At 39.1% G+C, this 22,468-nt stretch overlaps 1 protein-coding gene across 1 annotated transcript in view; it reads right to left on the bottom strand.

Moving 5' to 3' along the window:
- The window catches only part of jag1b (jagged canonical Notch ligand 1b), a 36,038-nt gene extending 13,896 nt beyond the window's left edge, over positions 1 to 22,142 (bottom strand). The window contains exons 1-14 of the mRNA XM_051126445.1: positions 21,820 to 22,142; positions 21,232 to 21,534; positions 14,103 to 14,160; positions 9,655 to 9,906; positions 8,604 to 8,664; positions 5,497 to 5,627; positions 5,296 to 5,415; positions 4,079 to 4,192; positions 3,887 to 4,000; positions 3,688 to 3,801; positions 3,534 to 3,580; positions 2,008 to 2,181; positions 1,056 to 1,206; positions 258 to 422 (exon numbers count right to left, since the gene is read on the bottom strand). Of these exons, the coding sequence (XP_050982402.1) occupies positions 258 to 422; positions 1,056 to 1,206; positions 2,008 to 2,181; positions 3,534 to 3,580; positions 3,688 to 3,801; positions 3,887 to 4,000; positions 4,079 to 4,192; positions 5,296 to 5,415; positions 5,497 to 5,627; positions 8,604 to 8,664; positions 9,655 to 9,906; positions 14,103 to 14,160; positions 21,232 to 21,534; positions 21,820 to 21,891 (1,876 nt within the window). The 5' untranslated portion in view covers positions 21,892 to 22,142. The remainder of the gene's footprint in view (positions 1 to 257; positions 423 to 1,055; positions 1,207 to 2,007; positions 2,182 to 3,533; positions 3,581 to 3,687; positions 3,802 to 3,886; positions 4,001 to 4,078; positions 4,193 to 5,295; positions 5,416 to 5,496; positions 5,628 to 8,603; positions 8,665 to 9,654; positions 9,907 to 14,102; positions 14,161 to 21,231; positions 21,535 to 21,819) is intronic.
- Between the last annotated feature and the right edge of the window lie 326 nt (positions 22,143 to 22,468).

Here is a 22,468-nt window from a genome sequence, read left to right as displayed (position 1 = left end):
GGACCTAAAGGATTTTTCTGAAGAACAGCGGGCAGTTTAACTAAATAAACAATAACATGCATTTTGTATTATCCCTCTTATTTTGGTAAAATAATTAACATTTTTTTTAAACTTTTGACCTCATCTGGATAAAAATTAAAATTTATATAGACAAAATAGACTGGAAGTCTACCAGGCGTTTATCGGTTATAAGCCATAAAATGAAAATTACTAATATCGGTGCATGCCTATAATCCAAGAATAATGTTTAGACTTACTCTCATGGCAGTAGGTGCCTCTGAATCCTTCCTGACACTCGCATGTAAACTGGCCTCCGGCCTGACTCCTGCAGCGTCCGTGAGGACCACAGACGTTTGAGGAGATATATCGCACCCCTTCCGGCGTACTGTTGGATGCCACGGCCACAGTGCAGCTGTCAATCACTGTAAAGGTTTCAGAGAAAGAACGAAACCCAGCTGTTAAAACCTACTATAGCTACACTAAACCTACCCATTCTTCCACTTTACAGCAATCCAATTTCTTTTGATATTTTTGGAGAAACACTTTTGCAGAAAGAGTGTGTGAGGAGGTCATTTAATGCACATAAGCCCAGATTCTGCTTAAAAAGTTGAAAGAAACTTGATGGGCTTATCTAGCTGTGGGGTTTGCCCCTCCTCAAACACACACACACACACACACACACTTTTAAACATCCAAGGCAGAGAATCCCACCAAGTCATTACCACGAAGAACACACACAGAGCTGTTAAGAAACTGGCAAGCGTTCAGCAGGCTTTGGGAATGGAGAAACTGTGTGTATGTGAGCTGTGTGTCCAGGGAGGTTACTGTCAAATAGCTCACCATGGGCTGAAAAAGCCTCATGTAACAAAATATGAGTTCTTTTTCCTCATCTTTCCCCCCTGAAGGTGGTGGGAGAGTCCACGGGCCTGTAATCTAGTTTTACTCAGCAGCTGAACAATGGCATGCAACTGGCAGATCAGCTTACTATGGGGTTTAGGGGCAGTTTACAAAGAGATACCGAGATGGGATCCATCCCGGAGACTGAGATTTCTCACCTTGGCATGATGTGGTTCGACAATGGTCCTTCAGGTGAGAGCAGTTTTTACCCTCGTAGTCATCGGGACATTTACAGATGTAGTCCGAGGCCAGGTTGAAACACTGCGCGCCGTTCTGACATGGGTTGGGCTGGCAGTAATCGATATCCAGCTACACCAGAGAAAGATTTACAAGAGGAGAAAAAAAGCTCAATGATGAGGGGAAAATGATATCCAGGCATTTTTGGATTCTTAGAAAACACAGAGCAACCCTCAACAGCCCCGACACAGCGTCTGCCAGGAAAAAGCGCACCAAAACGCTCAGGAGAATAAAAACAAATAGAAGAATATTTTAAAGAGCAGGCCAAACCCTGCCTGTCTCAAATCTAGCCCGTCTTTCTTTGTCACTCTCTTTCTTTAGGGTACAACTAGAGCTGGGTGGATGAAGATATAGACTGTTTAAAAGTTTGGGGCATTCATTTTTTTTAAAGAAATTAATACTTTTATTCAGCTTAGATACATTAAAGGATACCAGAATGTTATGATTCACCCTAAAATGAAAATCCTGTCATTAATTACTCATCCTCATGTCGTTCCAAACCCATAAGACATTCATTCATCTTTGAAATGAAGACATTTTTGATGAAATCTGAGAGATTTCTGACCCTGACATGGAAGAGTTGTAATTGTTGGATCAAAGTTGTTATTTTAGTTTTCTTTGTGTGCAAAAAGTATTCTCGTATCTGTGTAAAATTACTGTTTAACCACTGATGTCACATGGACTATTTTAACGATGTCCTTACTAGCTTTTCTGGTTTTTGTCTATGCAGGGTCAGAAAGAAAAGGGAAGGATTTCATCAAAGATGAATGATGAAGGTCTTATGGGTTTGGAACGACATGAGGGTGAGTACTTAATTACAGAATTTTCCTTTTTGTGTGATCTTTCCCATTAATCCCTTTGAGTTTCTCTCACCTGACACAGTTGACCCGAGAAGCCGGCAGGACACAGACATTGGAATCCATTGACTTCATCCTGACACCGACCACCGTTTAGGCAGGGACTGCTAGCACACTCATCCACGTCCTTCTCGCAGTGTTCACCCGAATAACCAGGAGGGCAATGACAGCGGTAACCATTCACCAAATCCTGTAAAAGATTTTAAGATTTTAAAAGCTAGAAGTAGTGACCAAGGTAAAATCATCTCTGTTCCACAATCATAAAGATACTTTCCTGGCACCAACCTCCAAAAATAAATTTTCAGCTTAGAAGGCTTACATTTTGTTGTACAGCACTACTGAGAATGAATGGTATCAATATGTCCGCCTCAGACGGCACACCCATGAACTGTTCATGTTTCTGTTCTGGATGTTTACAGTTTCTAGTCTTCTACAATAAGATGAACTAGTCACTGGATTTGTCAAAGTGTTAGAGGTTCATGGCATTAAGCCTTAGAAAAGGACTCGGGAGTTTTGTTTGAAGCAGTAAGTAGCAATTAAAAAGGATATCCTTGAGCACACCTGTACATTCCACTTTGTTCTCAGTTATATTCGATTTCAGATAAACCCATCACTAAACATCACATACAAAATAACTAGCTGTACTTGGCCGCGTTACAAGCCAGCCCCTTCCTGCTTAAATGAAACAACAGAATATTACACTACCATTCACAAATTTGGGGTTGGTAAGATTTGTCATGTTTTTGAAAGAAGTCTCTTATTCTCACTATTGCTATGTTTTCTAATTTAATATATGTGACCCTGTACCACAAAACCAGTCTTAAGTTGCATGGGTATATTTGTAGCAATAGCCAACAATCTAGTATCGGTCAAAATTATCATATTTTCTTTTATGCCAAAAATCATTAGGATATTATGTAACAATCATGTTCCATGAAAATATTTTGTAAATTTCCTACCATAAATATGTCAAAAATAAATTTTTGATTAGTAATATGCATTGCTAAGAACTTCATTTGGACAACAAAAAGTGATTTTCTCCATATTTAGATTTTTTTGCACCCTCAGATTACAGATTTTCAAATATTGTTCTATCCGAACAAACCATAAATCAATGGAAACTTATTTATTTAGCTTTCGGATGATGTATTAATCAGTTTCAAAAAATGTACCCTTATGACCGGTTTTATGGTCCAGGGTCACATATTATAAAATGTAATTTACTTTTGTGATGTCAAATCTTAATTTTTTAGTCATTACTCCAGTCTTTAGTGTCACATGATCCTTCAGAAATCATTCTGATATGCTGATTTGGTGCATTTCATATTATTGTTAATGCTGAAATCAGCTGCTTAATATTTCAGTGAAAAACTTTGATGAATAGAAAGAACAGTATTTATTTGCAGTAGAAACCTTCTAAGTTAACTGTCACTTTTGATCAATTTAATGCATCCTTGTTGAATAAAAATATTACTTTCTTACTGACCCCAAACTTCTGAACAGTAGTCTACATTGATAGTAAAAGATCAGAAGATCTCCTACCTTGCAAGTTCCTCCATTCAGACATTGACCCTGGCAGTCATTTATGTCTGAAAATGAGAAAAATATGTCTGAATTTTTAAGCCAAAAACAGCACATAGAAATCGACACACGCACATGGAGCGATAAAAAGAAAAATACAGATTGTTATACTCACTTATATCACAATTCTGGCCCGTCCAGCCAGGGAGACACTCGCAGAAATATCCACCAATCAGATTGTGGCACGACTTGGCATTCACACATGGCTTGTCCTCACATTCGTTGGCATCTTTGAGAATACATTTTGTGATTAACTCCTAGTTAAATGCATGATGAAAGTCTTTCAACTTTAAATTGCTTCACTAATCTCTCACCAATCAGACACATTTTGCCGGTCCAGTGAGGAGGGCAGGTACATTTGAAGCCATTAACCAGATCCTGACAGGTTCCTCCATGTTTGCATGGGTTGGGTGTACAATCATCAACATCTACAAGATCAGAGCAGGTTAGACAAATCATGTATTGCTTGCATATCTTCTTCTAAGTGTGTTTGTGTGCCTTCTTACTGATTTCGCACGATGGGCCGCTCCAACCGACTGCACAGTGACACTCGTAACCCTGACTGGTCTCCTTGCACGTCCCTCCGTTCGCACAAGGGTTGGACAGACAGGCGTGTTCAGCTGTGAACACAAGAAACTATCATTTTAATTTCTGGGTGAACTATAGGACCGATATGCCCTTAAGTCAACCTCTGCAGTGACCACAGTATGCTGATTTAACCTTTGCACTGCAGTCACATGACTGACCCCGTTAACTTAACAGTTAGTTAAGCTTTTATCTTCCTGAATGATTCTTCCAATGGTTTGGATAGGGGAAGATTTCACAGCCCCAGGAGGTTGTCACTACCCCGAGGGCTTGAATCTGGATCATATGAATCCGAGAAGCAGATGGGGTTTGAAAAAAGCCATGACAGTCCATCTGGCAGATTTCATCACTATACCCATCCAACCACTGACTGTCAAAACAGACGAGATCCACTGGCAGGACATATCATAACAGAGGATTAGCAGACCTGGGCGCCCTTCCTGACACTGTAGACAGTTAAGGCCCGCAGTCTGACATCATTTGATCCCCCAAAGGCAGTCTATGACCTTTTCCATCTAGTTTTACCAGAATGCAATGGCACTGCTGGAGAATTTCACTTGGTGTCAATAACAAAATGGCACTGTGTATAAAATGGACTCGTGCCAACAGAAACACAGCAAGCAGCGCGTAATGACGGTAAAGATTTATAACGAGACAATCAAATTCAGGCTGAACGACTGCATCTAAACCGTTCCGCGTATCAAATTTCAAGCACCTACAGTATCATTATGTTTCAAAGTTGTAAACATGACAAGATGGTAAAACGTTTTTGCCAGTATTGCTACAATAAACCATACACACAATATGCAAATATTATACCTGCAGAACAACTAGTACACAAAACAACTAGTTTCAGACTCAGATGGCACTGCCAATGGTCTTTTCACTAACTCTCTAATGCATATTGCATACAAAGTGGCAAGAATCACCATTTCTAATTGGCTTATTATTGAAATATCTACCATTTCAGATAAGCCCACCCATAAAGTGCACATAAAACAAAACAATCTGTGATTAGCCAGTTTTGACTGACCTGTCCTGACTGTTTGGATATTTTTAGCCACAATCTGCAAGCCGAATCAGACTTAAGTTGTTGTTTCAATGTGTGGCTAGCAAGACTACAGCATGACGGACTCACCTCGTTCACAGTTGACCCCAGAGTAGCCGTCTTCACAAGAGCACTGGTACTTATCAGGCCCTGTGTTGCTGCACGTTCCTCCATTCAGGCATGGCTGGTGAGTTCCACAGTAGTTTAGATCTGAGAGTTAAGAATAGGATTAGTACTGAATGTTAGGAAACAAAAACAGAGACTGAAAAAGTCAAATGAACGTGTGCTTACCTTTGTCACAGAGTTGTCCACCCCAGTTAGTGTCACAGAGGCACTGCCAGGGTTCAACGCAGGTTCCGTGTACACAGCCCGGGTGAGGGATGCACTTATCACAATAGGGACCCTGCCAACCATACAGACACCTGGACAAGACAAACAAAGACAAAGGTAAGGTTTTATAAATGCTAAATGGCAAAAAATGGCAAGTGTCACTAAATGGCAAGAGGAATTTTCTGCATAGTGTTAGTGTTAAAGGGATAATTTATCCAAAAATGAAAATTCTGTCATTAATTACTCATTTTCAGAACACAAATTCAGATATTTTTGAAAATCTTGTGAACGTTCGTCGAAGATTGACACGGAAGAGAAGAAATTTGTTCCAATAAAGTTGTTATTCTTGTTTTCTTTGCACACAAAAAGCTTTATAAAATTACGATTGAACCACTGATGTCACATGGACTATTTTAACAATGTCATTTCTGGGCCTTGAACGTGGTAGTTACGTTGCTGTGTATGCAGGGTCAGAAAGCTTTCGGATTTCATCAAAAAATATCTTAATTTGTTCCCGAAGATGAACGAAGGTCTTACAGGTCTGGAATGACATGAGGGTGAGTAATTAATGACATAATTTTCATTAATTTTGGGTGCTTTACCCCTTCAAAATTAAACTATCCACTGATCCACATTGATTTTGACCTTGTAGACCCAAAAAAAAAAAAAAAAAAAAAATATATATATATATATATATATAATATAATGCATTTAAGTGAGATGATGTTATTGTTCGATTTAACATGGACAAAATGAATAACAAAGTAAGTAATTTCATGACGAGATTAACAGTGCAAAACCTTTTTTAACACAATATTACTTTAATGACATGTTATTTTGATAAAAAGAGAAGGAAATGTTCTTGTTTACCCTTTGAAAAATTCCAATAATATTCACCCACACCTCTTTTAGAAATGGTTTGCTTTTCCAATTCTCTAATTTTCTCATAAGGCGTAAGCTCTGTTATAACGACAACACCACACAACAATGTCTAGTGATTTTCTGAAGCACAAATTGCCATAATGTTCTCAAAGTACGTATCAAAACTTTTTAAAAAAGTGTTGTTTTTCATGGCATTCGATGCTGAAAGGTCACCCTTTTCATAAACTCTGTTTTAAAAGTTCACTCCAGCCCACTGGGAAAAGAGAACCGCCGACAACTTCTTGTCTGATTATTTAATGCCAAGCCATGCAAACAACAAACAGCAGCTTTAAAACTCCGCTGGGTCTTTTAGAGAGACTAACATTAGCTTGTGGCAGGACACTCTGTCTCAATAAAAGCAGAGCGGCTTGGCCCCAGAACTGTTCGGACCGTCTGGGTGGGGGAAATTGTGTTTGTAAACTGCTTCATTGGCCAATGTATTTACGGCGGGTTCTTTTGCATTCTCACTCCTGTTCCCACGTAGCCGTTCCCCGCCTCGGGAACGAAAAAACAGAGTCAGATCTACGGCCGCAGAATATCTCTGAGCCTGTAATTAAAAGCCATCCCCAAAACAGCTCAGCGATAGCTCTCCCCTACTCTTCCCTCTTAAGATGGCAGTAATTAAACAGCCGAGCGATAACCTGCTTCTTAAAGAAGGATTCAGATGAGATAGTAAGTCACTTCAGCGCTTAGCCACAGGAAAACAGACTGCCCTCTGGGGAAAAAAGAAAACAATTAGCCTGAGGCGGCAGTTCAGCTGTAAAAATAAACACGGTGGTTGAGGAAACCTCTCTCTGTGATTAAAGACAACTATTCTTAAATGTGCGAGAAGATTTTAACTATGAGAAACATTCACAAAACACTGTTTCAAATCAGCGATGTGACTTAAAGCAAAAATATGGCGTTAAATCAGCATGGTTGAGTAACATTTTCACCTCGACCGTAGGCCTCGGCGGTTCCAATTTAGCACAGTAAGAGCTCTTGTTACAACAGTTGCACAATTGCATGGTTGTGTGTTCTGGCAAGCTTTCAGTGAGAGATGAATAGGTAATGGGATATAATCATGCCAAATGTAACAAAGAGCTGAGGTTTTAGTATACATTGAATTCCGTAGACTTCTAGCCTTGATCTCGAAGGCTTTCAGAGATGGTACAATGATGAGAATCAGTCAAACAAAACATCACTAACATCAGGCTAATGACCAAAAAACAAGCAAACACCTATAACGAAACCAGAAAAAGCCCAATTAAAAACCTGCCATGACTTGCCCCAACCAATAGAAGACCAGTTTGTTGCGCAAGAAATTGAATTTTCATTAACTCTGTGCCCTACTCAACACAAATAAGTTACACATGACGCATTCCTTTATAACAAAGCGAATAACTTCGGAAAGCCTTGTTTATGCATTTCATTCCATGCATGCAAAAATCATACACACTGCAAAGCAAAACCTAACTTAAGGGAAACATACAAATTGCTCCCAATTCCGTTCTCTAGGGAAACAACACAATAGAATAAACCACCATGTTGTTTTATTATGTATTAAACAAGCCAGTTAGAGGTTATGACAAATTTTGCATACGCATCAGTGTTACAAATGAGAACAAAAGTATTTATGATGCACTCATAAATCAATGAGCTATAGCTGTATGCGAACTCGCACAGATATTCATCGCTCTCTTTTCCCCTGTGGCCAAATTCATACATCATTAGTAAAACAAGCAGTGCATTTTAAAACCAAATTAAAGGTTGAACTTGGCAGATTACGGCTTGTAGATAAGGCTTCGACATCTAGCCAGACAAAAGCAAAACATTAAATGGCTAAAAATAGCTTTGTGTTTCAGTTGTCTCTACAACATGGCCTTATTGACACAGTGCTGAACACCAGCCATGTTGGAATATTTGGAGGTGGATGTCAGTAATCTATGCTTTCATTGTCTGTGGACCCGAATTAGAGCTTGATAGGTCAAACAGGACACATGGATTCTAACAAGATTTAACCATGTTGTAGTGAAAGCTTGTACTGTTGTATCTTTCGCACTTTAACAAGGCTCAAAATGTTAAAGAGCAAGACTGAGGACAAAATTAATTTGGTGACAAGTAGTTTTCTACACTAAAAATGTAGAATAATGTTGCAGATAACTCACTTGCAGCCGCCTGGTTGCTTACAAGATCCGTGTTCGGTGCTGCAACCTTGTCTGCAGATTGCTGGAAAACAGAAAGAGTGGGAAAAGATGAATGAGAGTGAGTTTGTTCCCCATTCTTGCTGGGTCTCACTGTCCCCTGTTAACCCATAAAAACATTTTGGCAATGTGTGGGCCAGGAATCTTTCAAACCCCTGAGTGTCCTAACTGAATCCTACTCTAATTTGAGTCCTGTCGTCAGGCTTCGGGTGCTGCGCTCTCTGTTCACAGCTTATTCCAAACTATTACCCTCACCCACTAGCCTCTCTTAAAATGGCAACTGTTTAAAAGTCAACAGCTTGCAAACCATTTGACTTCATTATCAGATGCATTCATTTCCTGTCCTCCATGATTGTTAAAAAAAAAAAAGATAGATGCTTTTATTTTTTTTTTTTAAACTTTCTATTCAGTCATGGAAGACCGTTTCCATCATTACATAAATAATAAAAAAAGGTTATTGCGACTTATCAAAACTTGTGATACAAACTTGCAATTCTGACTTTTTTCTGAGAACTGTGAGATATAAACTCACAATTGCAAGTTATAAAGTCAGAATTGTGAGAGATAAACTCGCAATTCTGCAAAATAAAGTCGCAACTGTATGATATAAACTTGCAATTGCGAGTTATAAGAATTCTGATATATAAAGTTGCAATTGTGCATTTATATTTCACAGTTCTGAGAAAAAAAGTCAGAATTGTGAGATAAACAGTTCCAATTACCTTTTTTATTTTTTATTCAGTGGCTGAACTGGGCTTCCATAAAAAATGGACCATTTCCACAAAAGCAGCAGTATTTTTTGAGCACCAAATCTGGATATCAGTTTATATTCTGAAGTGACATGCAACATTGAAGATGTAATGGCTAGTGAAAATTCAGCTTTGCATCACAGGAAAAAAAATATATTTTAAAATATATTAAAATAGAAAACAATTATTTTACACTGCAGTCATATTTTCACAATATTTCACTTTATTTTTGATTAAATAAATGCAAAAAAAGTCTACTTGCTCACCTGTATTGCAGTCAGGACCTGTCCATCCTTCCAGGCATGTCTTGTTGCCATTCTGGTCACAGGTGTAATGTCCAAAGAACTCGTCACGTGGCCGGCAGAACTTGTTGCAGCCAAATCCGTAGTAGTGTTCATCGCAGGTCACCCGAATCTGGTACTCAAACTGGGCGATGGGGCCGTTGTGGGTCAGCCTTTGCCATTGTAGATTTGGGTTGATCATGCCAGAGTGGTAGGCTTTCTCGATTAGCTTTACACCTGAAGAGTAAATGCGTAACAGTCAGAAAGGGCTTGACACAATACCACCACACACAATTCAGAGTTAAAGGTTAACTGGGAAACTTTAATGTTTCGATATCTAGTTGCTCACAGATTAAAGATACGCTGGCCTAAAATGACCCCTCATGTCTATAGGAAAGAAAAGCCACTTTTACTATTAATTACATTGTGCAAACAATATGTAATCCTACTGGCAGCCAGGACTTCCATGACATCAGTGAATAAACAATGTCTTGCTCTCTCGCTCTCTCTCTCTCTTTCTGTGACATATTCACCCAGTAGATTCAGATCCCATGCAGAGGAATAGATTAGAGCAGGGGTTTCCAAACTGGGGTTTGGAGAAGCCAAGATGGCCACAAGGGGGTCCATGGAAAATTGTAGAGAAAAAAAGTTATAAAGACTATACTATAGAAATAAATTAGAATTATCAATACTTGTTTTAATTATATTTAATTTTTCCAGATATATATTAATTTTATTTTGGATTTAACACAAAGACAATTTTGTCTTTGTGTTAAAGTCTTTCCAAGTAGGGAACATTCACATCAAGAGATGCTGCAAAAGTCAGTGGTCAAACACTAGAAAAACAATGGATAAGCAACTCTGCAAGTGGAAGTCAAAAACACATTCTGTGTGAACAACCCCTAATTGAGTCTTAAAATAAATAGCAGCCATTATTTTAAGGAAGGAGGTCCTTTGTAAAGGAATCATCCTTGTCATCAAGTTTGAAAGCCTATCGATTAAACATATAAATGTAGTATCTAAGAGACACTTACTGGAAATAAATGTATGTAAATACTAGTAAACTGACATGTATTCTCTTCAAACTGTCTGACCACAATCAAACACCCGCCCACTCACCCACAGATTTCATCCTTAAATACTCCCAACTAGGGTTGGGCTGTGTTTCACCAAAGCACTGTAAGCGTAAGTAGATTGTAGAAACCATTGACACGTGGTCTCTGTGATCTACTTAGGTTTATAGTGATGTTCGAAACACAGTCCTGGGCATCATGACAGCATATTTTATATGGTAGAATGGTAGAAATGTGATAGAGTTTATGTTTATACCACACACACAGTCTTTCCATGTGCCTACTGGTGGGCAGGACTGAAAATACAGAACGCAACATGTCAAGAACAAGTTGAGATGCGGAAGAACTTGTTATCAAAGGGTGTGTTTTTTAAGCACAATGAGAAGCAAAGTTTACAGTTTTTGCAGCCGCCAAGCAACACCTCAAGTTGCTTTTTATATTTTAGAAGCTTTTCAGATATGACCAATATGGACAGAACTATCCATTTTACAATGTTAGATTCAAGATTAGCTCAGGGGTTCTCAACTCTGGCCCGTGAGATCCATTTTCCTGCATAGTTTAGCTCCAACCCTAATCAAAAACACCTGAACAAGTTAATCAAGGTCTTTAGAATCACTAGAAAATTACAGACAGGTGAGTTTGATCAAGGTTGGAGCTAAACTCTGCAAGAAAATGGATCTTGGAAATGGAACTATTTGTTGATTCAACTTAAAGTAATTTGTTACCCTGCTGCCTTAAAATTTTAAGTTCAGCCAACTCAAAAAAGTTGAGTCAACTTGAAATGTTACGTTGTACTAAGTGACAACTATATTTGAGTTCATTCAACTTAAAATTTTAAGGCAGCTGGGTAGCAAGCCCAAATTGTTTGTTTAGTCAACTCAAATATCTAAGTCTTCACTTAGCACAACTTAACTTTTCAAGTTAATTAAACTTATTTGAGTTGACTGAACTTAAATTTTTAAGTCTGCAGGGTAACAAATTAAGTTGACCCAACACATTGCGTTTTTTTGTTGTTTTTTTTTACAGTGAGAGTTGAGAACCCCTAAATTAGCTATTTCTTTGTGTTCAGGTTCCAATATTTATTCAGTGAATATTTGATTAGGTTATATAGACTTTTTGTCTGCGTCAAAAATAACAATAATGTTTTTTATTCTTTCAGTGATGTGAAATTTCTTCTACCTAACAAGACTTTGGTTATACTTCACATCTCTATTCCTAACTGTGCTGTTTCTACCCCCAGAAGATGAGGTAAGCTGAGAGCTTACATCTTTCACCATTTCATTCCTAAATATGACTAGGGCAGGGAGGACTGTGAAATGTCTATCCCTCCCTTTCACATAAACACTTATCTTTAAAGTTCACCTCTCAGACCAAGAAAGCTTCTCTGCAAACTGATGCAACATGGGAAGGTTTATTAATTCTAAGGAGGTAGAAAGAGGGAAAAGAGTTGATATTATGGAGGCCAGGTGGGCCTATAGTTCATAGGACTCTGGAATGCAGAGGGTCGTTGTGGCATTTCACTTGCACCCTGAACCCTGCGGCCAGAGCCAAGTGTCACGTCTTTACTACCTGCAGCCTGATCCACTTCACTGTGGGGTGAGGAAGTCACATTAAACTGACAGAAAAAACTCTGCGCTCTTAGGACAAAGAATAAGAGTTGCTAGCAAAAACGAAAAACAAATTCTACTAGGGATATAAATAACGATAAATAACCATTCAAAAGTTTGTGGTCAGTACAATTTTAAGAAATTACAAATTGTTTGGTCAACATTAAGTTGACCCAAAGTGACAGTAAAGACATTTATAATGCTAAAGGTTTTCCATTTCATATTGTTAATCTCATTAATCCTATTTATCAAAGAATCCTGAATGTTAAAAATGTTAAGCAGCACAACTGTTTTAAATATTGATAATAATAGGACATGTTTTTTTGAGCATGAAATCAGCATATTAGAATGATTTCTGAAGGATCGTGTGACACTAAAGACTGGAGTAATGATGCTAAAAATTCTCCACTGGCATCACAACAATAAATTAAAATAGTTGTTTGAAATAGTAATCATATTTTACAGTATTATTGTTTTTACTGTATTTTTAAGAAAAATGCAGGCTTATTGAGCATAAGAGACTTTTTCAAAAACATAAAAAAAAAAAAATTCTTACCAACCCCGAACTTTTAAATGGTGGTGTATTTGTCAAATGCATTTGTTTGACACTTTTAACCTAAGCAACTTGCAATGCGTTTAATGTACTGTACGCATTTGATTGGTTTCTACATTCCCTGGGAATCAAATCCATGACTTTGGCATTGCTAGCACCATGTTCCACTGTCTGAGCTTTAAAAAGTACGTTTTGGCAAAATCTATCTTTGGTGGACATTATGTTATTTTACAATATTTATAAAACTAAAGTTGTTACTAAAACTTCTCAAAACACAGCAAAGTCACAAATGTAAGCAAGTCTGAATTGGCTGCAGATTTGGGAGTTTCCAGATTGTAATATTTCATTTAAATATTCAGTCCAATAAACAGAAACAAATGCCTCTGAGTATTTGGAAAGACAACCAATCCAAAAAGTAAGGTTCTAGCATCAGAGAAACCATTAACATTTGCAGTCTATAAGCTGATACATACTGTAGAGTACAAGACAAGAGCACAACTTCAACACAAAGTTGCTATATCAAAGTTAATGGTAACACAATCCAGAACAGCTATTTAAATGAACTCCACCAGACTCAGTTTAGTGTCTAAATGGGATTGTTTCTGGAGTGTTAAGCCCTGTTGAGGTGTAAGAAGAGAGAGGTTATAGCAAACATAACCTTGTGCTTGAGCTATGCGCCGTGACAGAGAGGCCGTGAGACCTTGACTGCCAACACCTGCCATTAGTCATCAGGTATTCGGAAACATTTTCATAAGCATGAGGCCCCCTCAACAATGTTTCTCACAGACACACACACACAGTCTTCCTCTTCTTCTCTTCCCTGTCCTGTCACACACACACACCTGTCAGCACATTTGCTTTAAAGACCAGCATGCTATGAGCGGAAATGGTACAAAAACAAACTTTAATTTCTTACATTTCCTAAAGTTGAAACAAAAAAGAAAAAGCAAAGCAAAACAAACTTTAATTTCTTACTTTTCCCAATGTTTAAACAGAAAAAAAGCTAAGCAAAACAAAACAAAATTGAATTTTTTTCCCAAAGTTCGAACAAAAGAAAAAAGTTGTGCAGAAGAAACAAAATTAGGCACAAATCAAACAGAGCAAGAAACAAAGAACACACATCAAAGAGAGAAACAAACAAAACAGCACAACATAATCAACCAAAAAGCAAAACAAACAGCAAAAGATCCCGCTACTTACTTTCGCTGGCGGTATCATTATTGAAGTCCAAGGCCTCCACTATCAACGTGTAGGACCTCTGAAAGAGAAAAACACACATGCAGTCAGCAATGAAACCAAAACAAAGAAACATCAAAGATCATTTTACATCAACAGAGCTATAGTCAGGGACCTTGACTCGTAACCAATAAACACCATTGACAAAATGTGACCATGGGGACACGCTGAGAAATGTGCCGTGAAAGATCAGAAGAATAATACAACCTTCACCTTATCTGGTAGTGCTCTCCTGAAGCTTTGAGCAGATACAGTATCACCATCTTTACAATTTAAACAATGACTGGCAGAATAGATCAACAAGCATCCTTGTTTTGGTAATATGAGCGTGGGAGACTTGTTTAATTAATTGAAAGAGCCAAGCAGCTCTCTTAACCTTCACAGTATACCTGAGTGACACTTAATCAACAAATTAGTTAAATCAAACTTATTTGCTTGTGCATGTGAAATAATAACAATTAATAAAAATGTAATAATGTTAGTAATATAGTAAACTTCATTTGTATAGCTCCTTGCATATAAGAAATGCAACTCACAGTGCTTTACAATAAAAAAAAAAAAATCATTACAATAAGAACCAAATACTTCACATGAAAACAAGTATTACATGCATAAAATGCATAAAAAAGGAGATTCAAACCAAGTGATAAGAAAACAAAACAAATTAAGCATTGCAGCATTAGGCTGTTTCTCTCCATTCTGAATTTTCTTCCCAGATAATAATGAAATTTCCAGAAATGACAGACCTCAGACTTCTTTTACATGTGTGTGTTTATTATGTGTGAGGGTCTAGTAGAGTTGAATCACTGGGTTGTGTTAGTCTCACTGACAGTTATGTGGCATCAGTTCAGCGGTTATTGTAAGGACATTAGGTCCAACATTTGGTACATTCAAAGAAGTCCTAGTACCATCTTAGTGATTTAGCCATGTAATTTGCAGTTTGACTGCTTGGAAGGAAACATCTACCCTATTTTGACTATATAATGGTTGAGGAACACAGTCATGGAATTGGATGGCTGCATCATGGTTCTTCAATATATACAGTGATAATGAATGATTCATATCCATGTACCACATTATTTACATGGTACTCCAAGAACACCACAGTTTTGACCTAAGAGGTAAAGGTTTGGCTGGTGAGCAAAACCCACTGGAGGGTAAAAAAGCTACTTTTCCAATTGAAATACAATTTTTGCTGTGGAATCCTGAGATGTTTTATGTTAACCACTTTTAAAAGTGGGAAATTAACTCATGCTAGTGAAAAGTGTGGGATTGTAAATGAGCCAATCAGCAACTCCCTGATGATGTAATTTTTCTACCAGTCACCGGTCAGAGTTGCTGGTCAGCTGATGTCATCATGTGATGAGTCAATGACATTTATGTCTCAGGTTACTGGCTAATGTATTTTTCTGTATCAGTTTAGCAATAGGAATGCTAACAGTCCAATGCTGTTCAAGTATCATACACCTCCTTAGTTCTAACAAGGATCATATTTTGAAAAATATATATACATTTTGTTGTTTCTTCCACCAAATGCCTTACAGTACATACATACTAATAAAATTCCCACTGATGTCAATTCTGCATAATGAGCTCACATATCTGACTGAAAGAGTTACGAGAATGAGAAGAAAATTGCAGGTTGAAAGTGAACTTGTTTCTTTGAAAAACCCACAAAAATCCCCTTTCACTTCTCGCTTTCAGGTCTTTTGTGTGCTGCGTTTTGTTCCTCTTTTTCCCCACGGAGAGGAATGTGGAGTGAGGATCTGAGGGAGTTGCGGGGGGTGGGCTGCTTTTAGCATGATTCCAATGCAGGCCGAGATCTCTGGAGGGCTTGGCTACATTTCAGCACTTCTGAAACGCTTTGTCTGACTTAAGGTCATCATGGCTCTCACCGGTATCAGGTAACAAGAGTCACAGAGAGAGAGAAAGAACGAGCGAGAGAGAGAGAGATTACTCCGCCTGAGAGAATAAAATGAGCGTCTATATCTAGAATTTAGTGTTAGAAGCTGATCGAAAAAAGCAGAAGCATATGAGAGAAAACGAGAGTGCGTGCGAACGCACCTGTGCCAGAACTGAAGCGTCTCTTTTTGGCACCTACTTGTCAGATTCACATACTCGTACTCTTGACGAGGGACCACGGAATTTCCAACATCACCAAGGTTCTCACTGTCCTTTTGCAGCAACGATGGATCCTCAGTCTTCTACGCCAGACCATTCAAACAAACCAATGTGCAACACTTCTCACTGTACAAAGAGCTAAAATTAGTCTGGGTCCTTCGGATCTCAATGATCTGAAGAATATCAAGATAACAACGTCGCCAAAACAAAGCAGCACCTTAAGTGGAAAATGTCAATCAAGCTGTACTAGTGATTCTAGCCAATATTACAATACAACTTTCATGCTATAAAATTCTATATTATTTTGTCTGAATAAATGTAAATTAAAGACTAAAAGCTAAATCAGCCATTTTTAATACTACAAATGAATGCATTTAAATGCCTATAAAAAGAAAAGCATGCACAATCGAATATCTAATTTCAGTATTAACCGTATCAATCGGTTTTCAATATCCAAAGTTTTTGGTAAACTCAAGACATTTAAAAAAAACCTCGAATGGCCAAGATGCAACAGCCAAGGACTTCTACCCGTATGTAGGGGCAATGTTTTAAGTGCATTACTTAAAAGATACAACTACTTTGAGAAAGTTTTACTATGCAGAACGTCCAAGCGCTTATTAAAGCACAGGTGCTAAAAATACCTAAAATAAATAAATAAACATGACACAACTAACCAGCTATCTAGCAATCTCACAGTTGCTGTGTTTATGGTCATCAAATATCAAAGTTTGATATATGGGTACAAATATAAGTTTATTTGATGTGTCACATCCGTTAAACTACACCTTGTCCTTCCTCTCCTTGTCCACACTTGAACGCATTGTGAACACAAACACGCTGTTGATTCGCAGCCCCCATTGAATTTACAAATCTTGCTAGTTTATGTATATCAAGCGCACAGCTCATTGATTTCCGCTGCCCTGCACTTTCACACGCCGTGTTTAAAAAGTGCCCGCTGCCGTATATTGCGGACATGTCCGGACATGAGCTAAAGCAAGACCTCCCATCAGATCAGAGGCAACCGGACAGCAACTAACAAGGGCAGGACTTAGTAACCTACTGTAAGCAATACATACACTCACGATGCCATAAAAGAACATTTTTTGTCCAAATGGTTCCATAAAGAACCTTTAACATCTGAAGAATCTTTCTGTTTCACTTCAGATTAAAAAGGTAAGAAAGAGATGGTTCTTTGTGGAAACAAAAAGGCTCTCCTATGGCATCGCTGTGAAGAACCTTTTAAAGTAACTTTATTTTTAAGAGTGTAGCTGGCACATGCTTTGATCAAAAGTGACTTGCATTGGATTGAAGGCATATCAGTTCATGCATTCTCTCCCATGACCTTGGTGTTCCCAGTGACATGCTCTACTCTTTGAGCTGCAGGAACATGTTGCACCCTATAAGGGTTTAAACAGGCAAAATGAATGAGAAGCACTCACAGATTTTCGATGGGAAGCAGAGGAGGTTTTAAAGAAAAGAGGATCGCCGCTGTGGATCTCACTCCATAACTCACAATGTGGTTATCAGCTCTAAATGCCTGCTGCTGCCAGGTTAATTTTTCCCATGCTTGTCAGTGACCTCAGTGTCATCGTTGAACTCTCGCTATCCCCATCAGCGGATTCCCAAACTTTACATTGCATTTGCCTTATCGCTCTAGGACTACACAGACATCTGATAAAGGTCTACACGTGCTCTCTGAGCTCTGATACGGGACGCATTTGGCTTCTACAAACATCTGAGGCTGCTCGTTTTTTGCTTTTATCATACAGACTCGCTGTGGGAATCTGTCGAGTGATGTCTCCGGTGGTAAAAGTGTGATTGCTAATAAGGAGAGGCTGACATGCAAGAGTAACAAACGTTCAACAATGGCTCCGGATGTACTCCGGCAGATTCCAATCAATCAAAGTCAACAGCGTTTACATTAGTAGACTGGAAATCTAGACTATGGCCAAAAAGGTAACCATCCTTTTTTGCTTTACAGGAGGTGCAATCACAAAAGGAAGGCCTTTTTTGTAGAGATTCCTATCAGGACTGGTGGCCGGAGATAAGGGGGGCTCACAGGGAAAGCTTTTGACAATCTTTCACTGCTCTCTCTGGCGTGGAAAATGAGACAGGCTTTCCTGATAACAGGTCTGTCAGTCACCTGTGCGCACACAAGCGCTACTGGCAGCCATCTAATCTCCTGTCACTCAGGAAGGTGATCGCGGGCAGGGACTGAGGAGGGAATCGGATCAAACAGCACATCAGCTGTCAGGTATCCAGTCACAGGGTGCGCATTCAAGATTAGACATCTCAATAGAACAGAATGTTTCCTGGTAACATCATGAGTCTGAGGCGATTAAGAAAAGTTGGCTAAACAAAACATCAGTACTGCACTATATTACAATAGCCTCATTCAGGGGCAAGAAAAAAGACAAATGATGCATTTCCCCGTTCTACGACTTGAGTAATTTGCGCTTAAGTGCCACATCAGAGGAGACCGTATAAAGCAAACATGTCATTATCCCCTTAGCTGCCCGTAGCTCTCTCCCTCAGGCTTGTGGATGGTTCACCTGCATTTGTATTCCCACACCGACCCTCAGCCTGCTGTCTTTCCCAACAGCATAAGAGAAATGGACAGAATGTGCTCAGAAAAGCACTTTAAAATATGGTTTGGATTACTTTTGTGTTTACTTTGAAAGGGACTGCATTAAATACACACATAAGTACTAGTTTGGCTTTTAGGAGAGGGAACGGGTTCACAGACTATTAAACAGAATGGAAGATGGGACAGGAAAAAAGGAATTATCCAATTTGTTGGTGAACCAGCTTTTTGGCTCATGCTGAGCAGACAGGCCCCAGGTGCATTCAGGGCCACGGGGCCAGAGAGCAGCGCTGTAATTTGCTGAAACGGCCAGTATGAGAAGTAAGGTCAGAGTTGGGGTGGGTTTGTCTAGGAGCCGATCTCATCACTGCTGAGTCGAACGCAGCTTCCTGTTGCTTGCCCTGGGCCGGCATTATTCCTGGACTGGCTCCATTATGCACAGTAATCCTCCCTGTAGCCAGTGTGGCCCAGCTATTGTCACCCCCTGTTTCATGTTCACTGAAGCTGGCTCTGTCTGGGTGGGCCATGCCTAAAACCCTCTCTCTATCTCTCTCGCTCTCTTTTACCCTCTCTAAAACTAAAAGCACGGGGCAATCAAATGCAGTAAAAGGTGCAAAATAAATGGGTGGTATGCCTGTAAATGAAACATTTAAAGTTTGGCGACGGGATTTGGCTGTTGTGTCTGGGAACTTGCTGAGAGTAATTACCGAGGGTTGCAAAGTTAAAAGGTGCCATACCTAGTCTCCAGCCAGCCGTGACTGACACAAAGCCTAAACTTCAACTCTCCCCAGCTGCCAACCGAAAAAATAATTAGCGACTGACTGAAGTGTGCACCGTCGTAATTTTAGATTTAATCGTAATTTCGATTATTAAAAGAAACCATTTGCAATATGCTTTGGAAGTGCTCATCGCAAAAATAGCTGAAGTGTTATATGATCAACACATGCCCACCGGGCATCTAGTTCACATACTGGACAGGTGGGCAGTTCAAACAGGGACACGTTTTCTTTTTCAGCCCGACAGTTTCTCCTTTGATTTTTTATTTTTTTTTTTTCCAGTTTTTTTATCGTTTTGACCCGCTGAGAATGTATCCGCAATGACATCATCAAGCGAGCAGGTGCACAAGCGCTCACGCCAACAGAACAGGACAGTTCAACATCCCCACAGTCAACAGCTCTTGAGAAATTAACACAGGGTTCCCACACTTTTATACCAATTAATTTTACAACTGTTACATGCCTTTTAAGACTTGATTAATTTGCATTACTTTTACAGGCCTCCAAATTACATTTCCTGACATGTTTTGCACGACCGTGGGAATCCTGTGAATGTCTATTTCCGAATAGGGAATCCCAGAGAACTGTATCAAGTAGATCAATACCACAAAAATAGCTGCAACAAAGGTATTGCTACTAAAATAAACAGTTTTAGGTTACACTACACCAAGGTTTACAACCTTTACAACCCCCAACCTGATTCCAACCCTGTGACCCTGAGTATAAATAAAGCTAGATTTTCTCAAGGTAATACTTTCATTAAAATACATAGTCAGAAATCCTAAAAAAGTATGTTTTATCTAGCCTACATTCTCCACTGACCCCCCTGGAGTACCTTCAGGGACCCAGAATTTATTTAACTTAAGTGTGACCCTCATGTTGGCAGACATCACACCACATACTACAGTAGGGATTCCATTACACTGCTGCATATCAAAACACACAGATTTACTGCAAATCACCTGCAGTTTAGACTGGCTTGATAACACAGGTTATAAAAGCCCCTCAAACAGATGACAACCATTTCAAGAGATCACGGTCAACTCATAAATTCTTTAGAGCTGCAAGACAAACATTGGTAAATCTCTGCTCTATGGAGCTTTAGCTCCAAACAAATCTTCTTTTATTTGCATTCTATTGAAGTGACATAAATTATGAGGCTGAGTAGGTGCAAGATAACTGTTTATTTGATGTATTTATTTACCAAGTTAGCTGACTGCCAAAGAGGAGACATGAAAGGATCATCATGAGGAGTGAATTTACTGCAGGCCACTGTCAACATGGCACGAAGTTCTAATCAAGACATTTATAAATGTTTTGCCAAAGAAACATCTTTGCTTACATCTTTTTAACATTTAAACGTTATCACGTTCAACTCAACTTTCTACATCAGTAAACAAAGTGCTTGAGTAGTTTAAATGAAGACCTCTCAGTTGTTGCTTTTGTTCACAACTAAAATCGAGCAGGTATAAACTCCAGAACAAACCGAACACGTGGATCGAATCATTGCTACACTGTTTCACCAACCTCGCGTCATCAGAACCCGCTATGACCTCATTAAATATGTTCTAAAACAAGAAATCGCCATGGGAAAGCAGGGGCATCTACTCACCGGCCACGCAAAACTGAAGGGTAAAACAATCCTTGACTTTTCACTCCGCGTTCCCTTGGTCGAAAATTTATTCCCACCGAGAACGGGCGTAGATCCAGTTCCGAAACTGCAAGCCCCAGCCGCGGAAACTCGCGATTGATATTCCTTCAGACAAACTTTAAAATATGTATCACATTCGTCCCGCGTGCATTTGCGATCCACCGGGTTCTTCTCGCCGTCGCAGCAAGAGCCGTTCTGCAGCTCGCCGTTCGCATTCTGCATCGATACGATTTCCAGCTCGAAGTGCCCCGATGCGTCAGACACCTGTTGAGCAGAACAAACTTTAAATCCGTGTACATAAAGTGCAGTGAAATCAGATTTGTCTCATTTTGTGGAATAGCTAAACTTGTCTGCCAATCTGTCAGTGTCTAAGTGAACCATACAGAACGTTTGCGCTGCTGAGAGAGTCCAAACACGGTTGTTTGTGGTATCACAGATAAAATATTTATCTAGACATACATGCTATTTTAGAATACATAACTTTGTGTTTTATATTTTAAATATAAGTAGCACAAAAAACAACAGTTAAGTTATTTAAAACGCACTCACCTTCGTCGGCAAGCATAACAAAAAGGCATGAAGGTAAAAAGCAGAAAATACTGAACTCCGTCGCACAATCATGCCTTCTTGTTGGTGTTGCTTTGAGACTCAGAAGTTCTAGCCGCCTCACGGCTCTAATGTACTCCCCGATTTAACATGCACGGGTGGAGAACAACTTTATTTCTTTCAGAAGACTACTGTCCAATGTGTAGGAAGCTGCCTCTTATTATCCCAGCGTATCTGAAATTCTTATCTTTCTTATTCTGCTTCTCTCTCAGCGGCGGGTATACATTACACAGAAGCCATGAGAGCGTTTGTCCGCGACTGACTGACTGCGCATTCAATACACCAAGTTCAGTTAACGGGGGTGGCAAACGCATGCGTAATTTTAATATTCAAAAGTTTAAGGGTGTGGCGTGTAGGGAAGCCCCGCCCGTGTCCCCCAGTCCCACAAGATGACGGGTTTATCGGTGAGACTTGCAGCGGAAAAACCACATGTTCTTACACTGCAAAAATGTTATAGGAAAAGGAATGCAAAATACTATGTTAATTAGTTAACAGTATGTTACCTTACCATATACGGTAAAAATATTTTAAATAAAATACGGTTGCACTGTAAAATATTAAGAAAAAATAAAAAAGCATCTATCTATCTATC

The sequence above is a fragment of the Labeo rohita genome, chromosome 13 (genome assembly GCF_022985175.1).
Source record: "Labeo rohita strain BAU-BD-2019 chromosome 13, IGBB_LRoh.1.0, whole genome shotgun sequence".
In the NCBI taxonomy this organism is placed as follows: domain Eukaryota; kingdom Metazoa; phylum Chordata; class Actinopteri; order Cypriniformes; family Cyprinidae; genus Labeo; species Labeo rohita.
This window is presented reverse-complemented; position numbering and strand designations above follow the sequence as displayed.